Source organism: Mustela nigripes, chromosome 12 (genome assembly GCF_022355385.1).
Source record: "Mustela nigripes isolate SB6536 chromosome 12, MUSNIG.SB6536, whole genome shotgun sequence".
Taxonomy (NCBI): domain Eukaryota; kingdom Metazoa; phylum Chordata; class Mammalia; order Carnivora; family Mustelidae; genus Mustela; species Mustela nigripes.
In genome coordinates this window covers 113897443-113914274 of record NC_081568.1, presented here as the reverse complement: position 1 = coordinate 113914274, position 16832 = coordinate 113897443, and the positions used below count along the sequence as shown (strand labels likewise).

Below are 16832 nucleotides of genomic sequence, written 5' to 3'. Positions count from 1 at the left end.
CCAAACTGAGGCATGGCAATGGTATGCATACTTCAGTAGTAGATGCCAACCACACTGAAGGTCAAAGAGTACACAATACATCTAAGCAACAATGCCACTGTGATGCTCGTAGACACTGACCATATGTATACCACACTGACCATATCTTCTACTAACACCCAACTGAAACTTACTCACGATGGGCATCAAGATGGGAAGTAATTTTGATTCCATTCCCTCTTCTCCCTGACCACCATAACTGATGAAGTCAGCAAGTAAGAATGAATTCAGTTGTGTTGTCTAGGTCTGGATTTATAGAAATCATCGCACTTTTAGGCAACAACACAAGTTCATTATGGCTACAGTACAGAGAGTTTATGTGGGGAAGTAGTGGCATTCTCCTTTCATCCTACAGTCTAGAGATTGCTATTGAATGATGTTAAGGTGATCAGTTTCACTTTTTAGATGGTTCAGTGTAGAATGGAAACAGACCAGAATTGCGAATATCAGTCTGAAGACAATTGCAACTGTCTAGGTATAAGATGATGGGGGATGGGGCACCTGGGTGGCTCAGTGGGTTAAAGCCTCTGCCTTTGGCTCAGGTCATGATTGCAGGGTTTTGGGATTGAGCCCCACATTGGGCTCTCTGCTCAGCAGGGAACCTGCTTCCTCCTCTCTCTCTGCCTGCCTCTCTGCCTACTTGTGATCTTTGTCAAATAAATAAATAAAATCTTAAAAAAAAACTTAAAAAAAAAAAAGATGATGGGGGAAATAACTGAGGCACTATGGACTGAACTATGTCCCTCCAAAAGTCGTATGTTGAAGTCCTGACCCTCAATATAATGGTATTTGGAGATGGGGACTTACAGGGTAATTAAGTCATGAAGGGAACCCTTGTGATGGGATTAGAGTGCTTACAGAGATTTTACTTTATTTATTTATTTGACAGACAGAGATCACAAGTAGGCAAAGAGGCAGGCAGAGAGAAAGGGAAGCAGGCTCCCGCTGAGCAGAGAGTCCAGGACCCTGAGATCATGACTCGAGCTGAAGGCAGAGGCTTAACCCACTGAGCCACCCAGGTGCCCCAGGATTAGAGTGCTTATAAAAGAGACAGGAGAGAACTATCTTTCTTTCATGTGAGGACACATCAAGAAGATGGCCATAGCAACCTAGGAAGAGAGCTTTCGTTAGGAGCTAAATAGGCCAGCATCCAGCCTGTGGTACTTTTCAGACTCTCGAAATGTGCGGAATAAATTTCCATTTTTTAAACCACCCAGTCAATGGTATTTTGTTATGGCAGCCCAAACTGACTACTATACCAGGCATAATCATGAAGAGAAAAAAAAAAAAAAAAAAAAAAAGGAAGGCATCTTTGAGAGATATTTAGGAACCATACAGGACACAGGAGTTACATATCTGACTGTATTCCATATCAATTACATATTGGGAGAGTTGTTATGGTAATAAAAATACCAACATATACTGAGTGCTTAGTATGTTTCAGAGAGTGTACTAAAGGTTCTATATGAATCAACACTGAATCCTTCTAAAGCTCTATAAAGTTTATTATCATTATTATGTCTGCACTACATGAGAAGAGTGAGGACAACTAGCTGTGTTTTAGTACCAGCTGGAGAGCGGGCGGTCTTTCTCGGAAATGAGAAATTGAAGGAATAATTTACCAGACCCGATGGCTTCAAATTCTTTCTGGGAAATGGAGTCTAATAATTACTTTTATGGAATCAGTGTTTTCTAGGTTTAGTTTAATGTTTACACGTTATTTTTCTCAACGAAAGTTTTTTTTTTTTTTTTAAAGATTTTTATTTATTTGAGAGAGAGAACATGGAAGAGTGAGTGAGTGAGCATGAGCATGGGGATTGGGGGAGGACAGGAAGAGAGGGAGAAGCAGGCTTCCCACTGAGCAGGGAGCCCAAAATGGAGCTCAATCCTAGGACCCCAGGATCATGACGAGCTGAAGGCAGACACTTAACCAGCTGAGCCACCCAGGGGCCCCTCAGTGAAACTTTTTAAAAAAGTAATCTCTATACCTAATTTTTGGCTTGAACCCAGGACCCCAAGATTGAGAGTCATATGCTCTACCAAATGAAACTTCTGATAACAAAATGGCGGCGGGGGGGTGGGAGCGGGAGGAGCCGGAATAATGATTCCTGCTTCAGAGGATTCTTGTAAAAACTGAGATAATATATACAAAATGCTTAGCTCAGTGGCTAGCATATGGTGAGCCCTAATTGTCAGTGGTGCTGAGGGTAATGACCATGACCACCATGACAGAGTTCACACCTGCCACTTGTACATAGGTCAGCCCTTTACTCTTTCTTCCAATATCTTATCCATACTCATTGCTCTCTGCTCACCTAGAAAACAAATGTAAATTGAACAGTTTCATACTGAAATAGCCTTCACAGAGAACTTCCCTTGTCCTTATCAGTATCCAAAGAGACTGGTAAGGTACAAGGAGGTTCAATGAGGTAAAGACATTCAGCAAACTTGAGTTCTAGAAAGATTCAGCTCTGTTACAAATGACCAGTCCCTTTTTTTCTTTGGTTACATGTGTAAATCAGGAGTTGAAATAGAGATTTAAGCTTTCTCTCAATTCTACTATTTTATTTTTTTTCTTTTCTTTCTTTCTTTTTTTCAAGATTTTATTTATTTATTTGACAAAGAGGGAAAGCAGCAGCGGGAGTAGGAGAGGGAGAAGCAGGCTTCCTGCTCAGCAGGGAGTCCAATGTGGGATCGGATCACAGGACCCTGGGATCAGGACCTGAGCTGAAGGCAGACGCCTAAGGACTGAGCCATCCAGGAGCCCCTATTTTTTTTATTTTTTTATTTTTTTATTTGAATGTCCTAGGCCTTAGGAAACTGACTTCTGATATTACTGTTCTTAGAGTTTCTAAATGCTCCAGAAAACAAACATTCAGGGACTACACATCATCTTTCAGGTTCAGAGATTTCTAATTTGAATCTATAAAAAGACTGAGGTCATAGATATAAATCTAAGCCAAGGATGAGCATCTGTAAAGTTTCTTTAAATGTTCTGGATTTTCCCTACCACCACGGGCAAAATGTGGGAAGACTGAATTGTACTCACAAAGCTTGTTCAAGCTCAAGAGGAAGAGACTGTTCATTGTCTAGTGAGAAGCTCTGGGGTTTTCCTTAGGTCCCTAGGCATTGTTTTTTCATTTTCTTTTTAGCAGTGGGACTGGGAGTAGACTACAAACAAGCAGCCTGCTGCCAAGGACATGTGAAACCTGTTATATTGGTCATTCTGGATCCTATTCAAGCACATGCTGTTACTAGGTAAGATTACTTTTACTTCGCTTTAGTGGAAGCATCGACTTCACTTTAGGAAACAAAAATCCTACATTTTCCCCCCCGTTTTTATTTATAAGCCATGTCTGTTTCTGCAAGCAATAAAATTTGAAGTGACAATGGCATACTTAGAATTTTGATGTGAGAATCATAAGGATTCCAGAACCAGAGTGTTTCAGCTATTGATTACTATGTAATAAACCACTACAAAACCTAGTGGCTTAAGATAATTTATGACTTCTCACAGTCGTACAGTCCACGCTGGGCAGTTTTTCTGCTCTGTGTGGTGTCTCCTCAGGCTGGAACCTCCAAGAAGGTTTCTCCACTCACGTGTCTGGAATCAGAGCTGGGATGCCTGAAACAACTTGCCAAGCATGTCTATTCACATGGCCACTCCGCATGACTAGCTTGGGGTTCCTAACACCATGGTGGTCTCAGAGTAATTGGACTTGGTGGCGGATTTCCAAGAGAAAGGAAGCTGAAAGTGCTAGTCCTCTTAAAGCCTAGGCCCATTATGGGGCAGCCTCACTCGAATCATGTTATACGAGTCTGAGCAAGTCCAGATTTCAAGGGAGGGGAAAAAAAGACTCCACCGCTTTCTGTGGGGAGAAGCACACATGCAAAGGGAGGGGCCTTCTTTGGAGAACACAGCACAGAGTGTACTGCACTTGCCAGGACCTCTTTGCTTTTCTTCTTTTTCCTTTGGATTTCGCCGAGTTTGCTGAAACTCTTTTTGAAATTTTCAAAATGTCCAGGGAGAAAAAAGTCACTCAACTTTAGGGTACAAGGGATCATACATTATATACTCATTATAGCAAGTTTTCCATAATTTTCATAATTTTGATGCAATCTTTACTTACTTTACTGTTGTTATTCTCTCTCAATATGAGGAAATGGAGCCTCCGAAAAAAATGGAAGCATTCACCCTCAAATACGCTCCCAAGCAGAGAAGTGGTCGTGAGAGCAGTGGAGATTCCACACAACTCAGATTTATGCTGCCCACAGGTAGCTGGATCAAGCCACCATTACCTTTTTAGATAACATACTGACACATATGTGTGGGCTTTTATAAGAAAGGGATTTGTAATCAGCTACTTCCTCTTTTTATTCAAATTAATTTTCCTTCCCTGATCCATGAATCATTCCTCACATAGGAATTGGATGATGATTCAGAAAGAACCAGTAAATTCTAATGAGCCTAAAAAGAGAGACAAGCTTATCATTGCCAGAGATCAAAACCAAACCCTAAAATCATAGGCTTTGTTTAAAATGCTGTTTCAGACACTGAAATCTAGTTCAGGGAACATACCTTTTTCGTGAACCATCCTCCCCGCCCGCATGCCCCACTGAAGGGAGGAGGAGGCCAGTGAATCTCATGAGGAGCCACTGACCTTTGAAAATGTGGTTCACAGCAGCCTGACAGCTAAAGGGCCACAGAAGGCCAGATCACCGCCCCAGACCACACTCAGAAAGGAAGGGGTTGACAGTGGCCATCTTTGGGAGACTATAGCACAAGGGTGCATTTTATTCACGGGAAGCTCCTTCTGTGTCTCTCTCTTTCCCTTAGATTTCACTGAGTTTATCTGAACTCTGAAATTAAAGGCTAGCAGAACCAAAACAGTCACTCAAAATACAGAGGGTAAAGGGAATGGTACTTAGCAGTCATAACCACACATAGCAGTGTTGATAGAAGATTGCTCGTGTTGTCAGACACATCTAATCTGCATAGGAGTGATTCGTTTGGAGAATGGTTTTATAGAAATATGGAAGATTCCAGGCCTAACGAAATGATTGATGCAAACTCTCCATTTACTCAAAGAGGTCTGATGCTGGAGTTAACTAATCACGTCTGTTTACCAAACCTAAAACTCGAAGGTTAGTAAATAATCATAATCAACCCAGATACTTAAACACAAAATCCAGCTTGGCTATAAAGGAAGCTATGAACTGACCTTTCCTTCTCATAATGCACCTGACTCCTTGTTAAAAGTGATTTATAAACAAACAAAAAACCCTTGGCAATGTATGACCCCAAACACTCAAAACTTAAACATCATTTGGAAAACTAGGAAACTGTGCTTTTATAAGAAGAGGAGATTCACTTGCAGCTCCTCATTCATTACTTGAGAATCTACTTCTCATGATACCATCTACCTAAAAATGCTCATACAGTTAAAAAAAAATGCAAGGCACAATATAACTAAATTATAAACCATCTAAGCTGCCTTAGGGGGGAAAAAAAGGCTGCCTTTGTGTATGCTTGGAACCACAGAACCAAGTGGGATCGGCTTGAGCCTAATTAGAACCACCTTCCTTCTCAGGTATTAAATGTACATGGGGTGGAAAAACTGCAGGTTTCTCAGAGGAGAGTGGAGAACAGCTTGGGCACTGGTCTGCGTGTTGCCTCTGAAGCTGAGGGTCACGGAGAACTTGGTGGCCTGTGTTTCATTGTGGCATCTGAACTCTGGAGTGGGGGGGGGGAGGTGGCCACTTATAAACAATACAGAATATCAGAAGTGAAGAAAAGGGGTTCATTCTCCAGTTTTTCAAAAATACGGACATGGGAATTTTCAAAAGGTACTTTGTTTTTTGCTAATATACTGTACTTTCAGCATTCTCTCAACACCCCCTTTTTATAATATAGGTATTTACTTTATGTGTAATTGTGTTAACTTTCGTTCAGGTCTGAAAAATTCTCAACCATCACGTCTTCCAATCTTCTTTTTCTCCACTCCCTATATATTTTTCTCCTGGCCATTTCTTCTCCTACCTCCTAGCTTAGTTTTGGCATGTTCTCTTTTTTGTATGTCACCTTGGTGATTTCTTCAGTCCTAGCATCAGATTCTAATTCATTCCTCGTCTCTGCTTCTCACCTGGGGTTTACCTCAAATATTAAGATATTTTAAAGTTTCAAAGAGTATATTTTTCAGTATTAAGATTTCTGATATTTGCCTGTTTATATTTATTTTTGTTTCTTATGTTTCATTGTTTTTAGTGAATAAATATTTCTTTATATGGGGTTGTTAAACTTTTTCTGTAAATGGCCAGAGATTAAGCATGTTGGGTTTTGCAGGCCACATGGTCTCAGGTGCAACAACACAGATTTAATTCTGCGTTGTGAGAGCATAGAGTATATGTAAGCAAATGGGTGTGGCTCAGTTCCAAGAAAAATTTACTTACAAAAACAGGTCACGGCAGCCACTTTGGAAAACAGTGTGGCAGTGCCTCAAAATATTAAACACAGAGCTGGCATATGACCCAGCAATTCCCTTTCTAGGTATATACCTAAGAGAAATGAAAGCCCATGTTAATACAAAAACTTGCATGCGAATGTCCATAGCAGCATTCTTTGTAATATCCAAAAGGTGAAAATGACCCAAAGGTCCATCAACTGATGAACAGATAAGCAAAATGTACTGTACACATACAGTGGAATATTATTTGTCAGTTAAAATAACAACAAAGTGCTGGTACCTGCTAAAATACATAGGAACTTTGAAAACATTATGCTAAGTGAAGGAAGCTGGACACAGAAGACCACATATTCTATGATCCAATTATTGGAAATGTGTAGAATAGACATATCTATAGAGACAGGAAGTTGATTAATGGTTACTTAGGGCCTAGGGAAGTGTAGGGTGGGGAGCTCCTGCTAATGGGAAAGGGGTTTCTTTCTGAGGTGACGAAAACATTCTAAATAGCTTATGGTGACTGTCACATGATTACATAAATATACTAAAGACCACTGACCTGCACAATTTAAACAGATGACCTTTGCCTGTAAATGACACCTCAACAAAGCTGTTAAGGAAGAGATGGCAGGGGCAAACAGGTGAGCAGCCAGGAGGGCCACAGTCTGCGGATTCCAGCTCTGTATTTTCTAGGATCCTAACATACTTCTCAAAGTTATTTATAGTTTATTGTCTATTTAAATTCTTTTCTGGCTTAAATTCAGCTTTTTTTTTTTTTTTAAGATTTTATTTATTTATTTATTTGACAGCAAGAGATCACAAGTGAGCAGAAAGGCAGGCAGAGAGAGAGGGGGAAGCAGGCTCCCCGCTGAGCAGAGAGCCCAACGTGGGGCTCGATCCCAGGATCCCGGGATCATGACCTGAGCCGAAGGCAGAGGCTTTAACCTACTGAGCCACCCAGGTGCCCCTAAATTTAGCGTTTTGATGACTGACTTTAAGGGCTGTTGGTTTTCCTCCAATGTTTGAGACTTCTTTATGGGAGATAATCCTGAGTAGAAAGCATTTGTCTCTGGTTGTTCTCTTTGTCTGCTTACCTTTTTCTGTCAAATGTTTCATGGGCACCTCTGGTCAGCAATCGTGTTCCAAGAGAACTAGTTCGATGTCTTGGGCTTCCTGTCCCCATGGTGACATGTGATAGGATAGCGATTCAGTCCACAAACTCTAGAGAACTGAGCCCAGGGAACTGAGGAGATGCTTTGCCTCCATTCTCCCTGGACTTCCAAAGGCCTTTAGCCAAATACAGGCTATGGTGCCAGGGCTTTCTCAGGCTTCTTTCATGCAGGTGCTACTGCCCTAGTCTCCCTGTCTTGGGTGAAAGCTTTCAGGTCCCAGTTCACCCCACGGCAGTTGAGCTACTCTGGCAGCCACTGGTTTGTGGACACAAAAAACATTGGGCCCATCATTTCAGTCCAGTTTACTACTTTGTGTTCCTGCTCTGTTTCTGAGCCACAGAGATGTCTACTTTAAAAAAATATTTTCCCTTGGGATGTCTGTGTGGCTGAGATGGTTAACTGTCTACCTTAGGCTCAGGTCATGATCCCATGGTCCTGGCATCGAGTTCCACGTCAGGCTCCCTGCTCAGCGAAGAGTCTGCTTCTCCCTCTCTCTCTGTCTCTCTGCTTGTGCTCTCTCTCTCAAATGAATAAATAAAATTTTTAAGAAAAAAAATAAATAAAAAATACCTTCTCTTGTTCGATTGTCTCTTGACTCCTATGTAAAGGCTCCTGGGGGGCAGGGCAGAGGGCAATACACAGATCTACAGTGCCATCCTGACTGGACACTTCTCAAGGCAATGGAATTTTAGCAAAAAGATTCAAAAAGGGCATCAAATGCTCCTTGGTGGAGTAGACATGCTTTATCTTTTCTTTTTTTTTCCTTCTAGCAATCTTGAATTTGAAATAAGTGGAGTATATTCAAATGGAGGTGTATTATAGTAGGTTGCAAATAAAATAGAAAATATTAGACCAGCAGTCAGAGGTGAACACATATTTTTGAGAATCTCAGAAGTCAAGAAAACAATTATAGCCCCAATGATAATAACGTTCAAAGCGATATCTACAAACAGATCAACGAAATAAATACTCTAATTTTTACTTTTGATGACTCCTCTTCTTTTCAATGCTATATATTTAGCTTAAGGATACAGACCTATATGATTTTATGGTACATCTGTGATTAATTTATTCATTTATTATATGAACTATTAACAATAATTAATATTAACAAGTATTAACTATGCTCCTGCTAGCCACTGAGTACTCTAAAAGGCCATGATGATACAGTGATGAATCATAAATGGCCCTTACCCTCCAAGAATTCCAAATTTATTAATGAAATCAACCGCACACACCAAAAGAAGTCACCATTTCATTCTAAGATAAGTGCTATAATGGCTGTAGGGAAAAAGTGCCTCAAAGGCATAGATGAGGAAATAGGCAATTCTTACTTGGTGTGGTTCAGTGAAGAGGCAATTGTAATTCAGAGAAGAGGTAGCACATTGGGAACTTTCAGAATTTCTATGGAAGACTGAGTAGTACTTTGTTGGAAAGGGAGGTCTAGGGGAATTAACTTGTGCTTAAACCATTTTGACTTAGATTATGGGTGTATTTTGGACAGCTGTGGGGAGTGAATGGAGATTATGAGAGGGCAATAAAACCCCTCCACCTCTCTCTCATCCACAGTTCCCCACATTATTTACTAAACACACAGATTTTTATTAACTAAAAATGAAGAGTTCAAAGTAGAGTTCTCCTTACATGAGCAAAGAGGGTGGGATCAGGTAATTTTAGGAAAGAGTAAATACATGGCATGGTCAGAATGCAGAATAACTAGTAACTGACTTGGGGATGAAAAGACGGCCTGGGTGGGTGGACAGTAGGGGCTCCTGCATTGTAGGCCAAAGAGACTGGCTTTTTTCTCAGGCAATGAGAGAGAACCTGAATGGCTGTAATGCTGAAGAGAGGGAATCCACTTTACATTGGTGAAATACAGACATCTGAGAACATGAGATGGAGAAGAAAAAGACTAGAACTAGTGACCACTCAAGGAAATACTATAAGAGTCCAAGTGTGAAATACTGACTATTAGACTAAATCGTCATGGGAATGGGGGAATTAGAAATATAATAATTTTATTTGAAAAGCCATGATAGAATAATACTGCTATTAATATTTCATGGCAAGAGGTTTCCTTAGTTGGGAAACAAGTGCTGAAGCTTTTAGCATTATGTTTAATGCTTGAGGGCTATGTTTTTCAGATAATTGGAGTATTATTATCTACTATATCTATGATGGAGAATATCCAAAAGGTGATTTAGCCATTGAAGAAGAATTAACTCATTACATTAGGCCCTTATGTTTCACTTTAAAAAACATGCAAACACTAGCATTTTCTTTAAACTTTTTTTTTTTTTTTTTTTTTTTTTTTAGATTTTATTTATTTGACAGACAGAGATCACAAATAGGCAGAGAGAGACAAGGAAGCAGGCTCCTCGCTGAGCAGAGAGCCCTACGCGGGGCTCGATCCCAGGCGCCCAAACACTAGCATTTTTATATTATACAGAGAAGAGAAGAAATCTTATCATTTGGGGAAAGAAACAAACCTTCTGTTCAAAAAAGGCATGTATAAATGAATCCCAGGGGGCACCTGGGTGGCTCAGTGGGTTAAAGCCTCTGCCTTCGGCTCTGGTCATGATCCCAGGGTCCTGGGATCAAGCCCCAAGTCAGGCTCTCTGCTCTGTGGGGAGCTTGCTTCCTCCTCTCTCTGCCTGCCTCTCGGCCCACTTGTGATCTCTGTCAAATAAATAAATAAGTCTTAAAAAAAAAAAGAATCCCAAGTTGAATAAAAGCACAGCTTTTGGATAAATGCTATGTCCCATGAAAAAGTAGGATTTCTACATTGAATATTGTTTCTTTATTTTAAAGAATTTAAGATTAATTATAACTTTAAATAATATTTCTGCTCACATAATGACTGCATGCTTAAATGGGAAGGAAGAGAGAAGAGCTGGTAGATACAGCTGTCCTGCAAACTGGCCTACAAACTAATGTCAAAAAGTCCCTTCTCTTTACCTCGTGAGGAAAATCCTTTCCCGTGTTCCCTGACCCACATTGGAAGCTAGAAGGCACTTCATACCGTAGAGGTGACAATATCTTATTATTTTCTTATCCTGTGACAATATCTATTGAGCTGATGATAATGTATTAAACACTATTCAAAGGACTTCATATATGGTATCCTGCTTAAACTTTGAAAAGCTCTGAAAATGTGAAAATCTCTCTCACACATTTGGCTTTAGATCTATAAAAACTTAGAGGAGAGGAGACTTCTTCATGGGCCTGAGGGGTCCCCAGCCCTAGCTCACAAGATTCTCTCTGATGTCCCTGTCACTCACACCATTTTTAATTTTTTTTTTTAAGATTTTATTTACTTATTTGACAGACAGAGAACACAAGTAGACAGAGAGGCAGGCAGAGAGAAAGAGAGAGAGGGAAGCATTCTCCCTGCTGAGCAGAGAGCCCGATGCGGGACTCGATCCCAGGATGCTGGGATCATGACCTGAGCCGAAGGCAGCGGCTTAACCCACGGAGCCACCCAGGCGCCCCCACTCACACCATTTTAGAGGGAATTTTCTCCATGCAGGTGTGTGGTTATTGTTCCTCGTTAAGAAAATTCCTGAGAGACTCTAATCTAACAACAACAACAAGAAAGAATCAGATCATAAAAACCTATGTTAAGTATGATTCAAAGGGAAAAAATGAGCTGCACTGAAAGCCAATTTGAGTTGGAAAGACTTGCACTCTTAAGTAACCAGACATGTGTAGCCAGTTATGAAGCTCTCCAATCACATATGTTTTTAAACATCTGTCAGCACAATCAGAACTCCACATGCAAACCATGGCACTCGTGAGCGTTAGGGAGGGTTGTCTGTGATGAAGTCTCAGAAGCTGAGAGAAATGAATAGATTTCACAGGCTGAACACAGGTTGTTCTTGCTTGACTTGAAAGCCTGGGGAAGCAGCTCCCAAGGCTGTGAGGCATTTACTTGAACATTAATATCTTAAGGACAAAACTGGAACTGGCAATAAAATCTATGAAGTCCTGAAGAAAGAGACACGTCAGAAAGTGCCAAGGAGTGGGGAAACTAGGGAGCCATAGCTTAACTTATGGTTTCAGAGCTGGAAGTGGAGTCTAACTTTTCTTCCTCTCTCCCTTCCTCCCTCTTTTTCTTCCATCTTTCCTTCCTTCCTCTTTCTTTCTCTCTTTCTCAATTATTCAGTGACACTTTCCCACCATTAAAAAGTTCCCATCTCCAAAGTGCAAATAGGGTTCATTCCAAACCTGCAGCATTTGTTCTTCCTCTGAAAACATCATCATACGCTTTCCACTGTGGCTTCACCTGGTAGGCATGGATGAACACCACAAACACCACCACAAGGCACATTAAAGGAACAAGGGCTGCCGTGAACAGAGCGGCATAGATGTTCGGGATGAAACACCTGGAAGAGAGAAGAGGCGATAAGATAAATCAGACGACTTCTTTATAAATGCTTTTATATTTGCAATGTGTTATATCATCACTTTATACTAGCTCTCTGGGTTGAAATGTCGGCAAAAGCCAATTTTTGGATGCTAGATTGAAGCTTTGTTTGAGTAGAGGCAACACGATTAAATCTAACCCACTGCTTCACAAAGTTGGTTCTAATGGAACATGCATATCCTGAGGTGCTCAGAAAACTTTAACAGAGGTTATGGCAAAATAAGTTTGAGAAGTGCATGTACGCTTTTCTAGCTCTATCTTGTTGGCCTAATAGACCAAGATCTCATTGAGCACTGCATAAAAGGCAGCATTGTTTAAAGGCAAATTTGAGGATTCCTACGGCTCATTCTGTCATTTCCATAATCTTGTTTTTTGAGTGAAAGACAGTTTTGTCATTTCTAAGTTATACATTTTTTTTAAATTTTTAATTTTTTATAAACATATTTTTATTCCCAGGGATACAGGTCTATGAATCACCAGGTTTACACACTTCACAGCACTCACCAAAGCACATACCCTCCCCAATGTCCATAATCCCACCCCCTTCTCCCAAACTCCCCCCCCCCCCCAACCCCCCGCTCCAACTTACCCCTTTTTTTTAAAGATTTTATTTATCTGAGAGAGAAAGTGAGAGTGAGAGAAGGGGCGGGGGAGGGGACAGAGGGAGAGAGAGAGCCGCCCCCCCTGCTGAGCGGGGCCCCCCCCCCCCCAACTCGGGATTTGATCCTAGGACTCCAGGATCGTGACCAGAGCCAAAGGCAGACACCCAACTCACTGAGCCACCTAGGTGCCTGTAAGTTACATATTTTCCCAAGATCCATTAATTCTCTTGAAAATGATAACTTTCCCTTTGGAAGTTCTACTACACAACTGTATCTATGATTACCGGGGGTTTATTTAGATCAATGAGGTTCAAGGTAAACTCACATTATTTATTTTGGTAACAATGAAATTCCATGGAAAATGGTTTCAGGGATGTACCTGGAAATTTTTACTCAGTCAGAAAATCCTCTTGTTCTTTACATAAGAAATATAAAAAATGTCAAAAAATGTCAAAATGAAGGACCATTAAATAGGCTCAATATCTAAAACTGTGTTTTTGAAGTATTACAAAGAGCACACCTCCTACAACTTATAATAATATAATAGTTCTAATTACAAGAAATCTTTTTTTTATTACAAGAAATCTTAATAATAGGGAGCGACTCCTGTCAAATATCTTTTCCTCACTTTTCCCTTTTTAATATCTATAAACCTAAGATAACAATAAAGCCAAAAATAATGGATTCTGAAGAAAACCCAAGGAAAAAGTATAAACTATTTAGAAGGAAACCTCAAAATTCAAACTACGGGTAATCAGGAGAAACAGCCATTCTAGCAACTGAGAAAAGCAGTGCTTCAATTTCATATTTAAAAAGAGATACATTGTAGACCTTCCTCAGGTATTATTTTTAATTAACATGACCTGGCAAATGTATTCCTCAAGTAAACAAGACACATTTCAAGAGATATTTCAATACACATTCTGCATCTGCAAAGAGATGTCAGAATGATGAATATCCTGGCTTTTAGAATTTAATTTGGACAGTACAAAGCCTGAATCATCCCTGTACTCTCATCTGTATGCCAGAAGACCTGTATCTTCCAGGTAAAAGGCATATGATTAACTAGAACAGGCAAACATTAATGGCTTTGATCTTGAATATATTTCTGCACTAAAAATAGCAATCACGTTGGCTACTCATTTTCTGTATACTGACCTAAAACAATTGTTTTCATCTGAATTACAGATTCACAGGCAGATCTGGCCGAAAGTGGCTTAGACCAACGCGGACACTGACAAAGGAACTCACACAGGCTTCTGTGCTTTATTTTTACCTTCAAAAATGTGATCACAATTCAACTTCAGTCTGTAAAATGGGGTTACTGAATCTATTATGACCTGCTCAGGGATTAATTAACATATCGTACCAAGTGCTTTGGCATAGGCTTGACCCTTCAACATCTACATTTCTCAGGGGCTGACCACGTTTGGTTCTCATGTCACTATTTGAAGGGCTTTCCTAAAAACTTTCCTTTACTTTAGAAAACAACCCTTGAAAGCAGAACCCCAACAAATAGCACACCAACCTAGGTGAAAAAAAAAAAAGAGGCAAAGTGAACCCGTAGGAAGTTAGAAGTGACCAGTGGCTCTTGGAAAGAGAAGGGAATCCTTTAAGTGCCACAGCTCTTATAAACCTCCTTTGCAATTCTCCCTGCTTGTACGATGACTTAGTCATGTTGGCCCATTCTTTCAGAGAAGGGTAAGGAAAATTACCCAATTCTGAGGTGATCCATTTTCTCCCATTTCTTCGGAGCTGCACAAGTCATGGCATCTCCCACGTACTGGGCTGCTGAGAGCGCCCGAAGTTTGTCCTTCACATGGTCAACGTGGAGCCAGATCACTGATGAAGAGGGCTTTGGCCGCACAGCATGCCTGGTCCTGGAGGCAGCCCCTCCTGCCCCTCTCCCCCATTATAGCACTGCTCTCCGCATGGTCCTGCCTGCGCCAACTCCTGTGTAGCTGTGACTCCATGCCAGTCTTTCTCCAACAAAAAAGGATCTGCTGTACGTACGTACATACTACCTCTCTTAGGAACCAGGAAGCCAGACAACTCTTCTACAAATGCTACCAAATGAGGCAGTTGCAAATGAGATAGGGCTAAAAGGGTAACCGACCAGTGCAGGTAGCAATCAGGGCTTCCACACACCCAGGACCCCATCCAAGGAAAGCAGGTGGAGAAGGCGGTGTCATTCCACATCCTCAAATTATATTTCATACAGGAACACCTTCTTTTAAATTCTCCTTATTTGTTTTTTCCTTGAAAGCTAATAGATATTACTTGACTTTTCTGATAAATATTGTCTGAATGGGATTTCTACTGGTATAGACTAACACTTCTGACATAGGGGGGCTCCTGGGTGGCTCAGTTGGTTAAGCATCTATCTTCGGCTCAGGTCATGATCTCGGGGTCCTGGAATCGAGCCCCGCTTCGGGCTCCCTGCTCAGCGGAGAGTCCGCTTCTCCCTCTCCCTCTGCCGGCTTGTGCTCTCTCTCTATCTCTCTGTCAAATAAATAAAATCTTGGGGGAAACAGGGACAAAATGATATATTAAACAAACAAACCCAAAGCTTCTGACATAGGTTTAAAACTGCCCAAGATAAATGAAGTATATTCTACCCTTAAAAGAAAAGACAAAGCACAACAACAATGAATACGACAACAAGAAAAGAAAAAACACAAGCCTCACCAACCAGAATTTCTTTCAGTCCCATCGAATAAGATTATATAGTAGTACATCCAGGGCGTTTGAGGATGAGATCATATGAATGTGATGTGTGCAGTTAGGAAACTGTGACTATCACGTTAGAAATAGTTTCTGGAAAAAAAGTTGGGAACAAATTCTCGGAAAAAAAGGAATGTAGTGTAAGAACTGAAGAGACTGAATGCTCTGGGCACACAAGAGCTGGGCAGGGGGGGCAGCTGATGAACGCCCTGGCAGCTACTGTTTCAACAACAACAGGTCTGGCCATCCCCAGAGAAATGAGACAAAGGCCATGTGGCTCTGCTTTCTCAGAAAGGGTGAGGAGAATGTGCTTCTTGTCATTACCAGCTCACCCAGCTTCAAAGTATTCTGGTGACCCTTTTCTCTTTTGGGGTTGATTTCTGGATTTTTGTAATCACACGATGAACTTTGGCTGTTTCCTTTTAAACTTTCATGGGTAAATCTCCTTTCTTCTTCTTCTTATATATTTTTTCTCTTTCTTATTATAACCCACAGATAATATAATTCATTTTAAAATCTCATCAGAACGTCTTCCTTTTCTCTCTGTTTTTGGCCAGATGATATAAGAAGATGCTGTTTCACTATCTTCTCTGTTTCCCCTTTCAGTCTACTCTTAGAGCATTCACAACACTTTATGTCACTTTCTTTCTTTTTTTTTTTAATATTTTATTTATTTATTTAACAGACAGATCACAAGTAGGCAGAGAGGCAGGCAGAGAGAGAGGAGGAAGCAGGCTCCCCGCTGAGCAGAGAGCCCGATGCGGGGCTCGATCCCAGGACCCTGGGATCATGACCTGAGCCGAAGGCAGAGGCTTTAACCCACTGAGCCACCCAGGCACCCCTATGTCACTTTCTAATTTAGTAAGATTATTACCTCCCCTAGGTAGCACTTTGTACTTACTGAAGTGTGTTCACTTGCATTACCTAGCTTGGCATTAAAAAAAAAAAAATCAATCATGTGGGTGGCATGGGGTATTTCAGTTTCTTTTTTCCTGTATGAAGCCAGCATAAGAAGGAACTCAGAAGCAAAGACGTCCAGGAGAGACATAAGCTCCCCTCACAACTGCTGAAAATACTGGGAAAGATGCTGGGAGCTCCTTGTATGTGAGACTATGATTTGAGTCCATCTAAATTATATTTTATCTTTTTTTTTTAATGTATTTTTTTTATTAATTTTTTTATTTTTTATAAACATATATTTTTATCCCGAGGGGTACAGGTCTGTGAATCACCAGGTTTACACACTTCACAGCACTCACCAAAGCACATACCCTCCCCAATGTCCATAATCCCACCCCCTTCTCCCAACCCCCCTCCCCCCAGCAACCCTCAGTTTGTTCTGTGAGATTAAGAGTCACTTATGGTTTGTCTCCCTCCCAATTCCATCTTGTTTCATTGATTCTTCTTT

At 40.8% G+C, this 16832-nt stretch overlaps 1 protein-coding gene across 1 annotated transcript in view; it reads right to left on the bottom strand.

Moving 5' to 3' along the window:
* Positions 1 to 16832, bottom strand: part of ADGRV1 (adhesion G protein-coupled receptor V1) — a 527902-nt gene that overhangs the window by 79671 nt on the left and 431399 nt on the right. The window contains exon 87 of the mRNA XM_059416383.1: positions 11900 to 12057. Within this exon, the coding sequence (XP_059272366.1) occupies positions 11900 to 12057 (158 nt within the window). The remainder of the gene's footprint in view (positions 1 to 11899; positions 12058 to 16832) is intronic.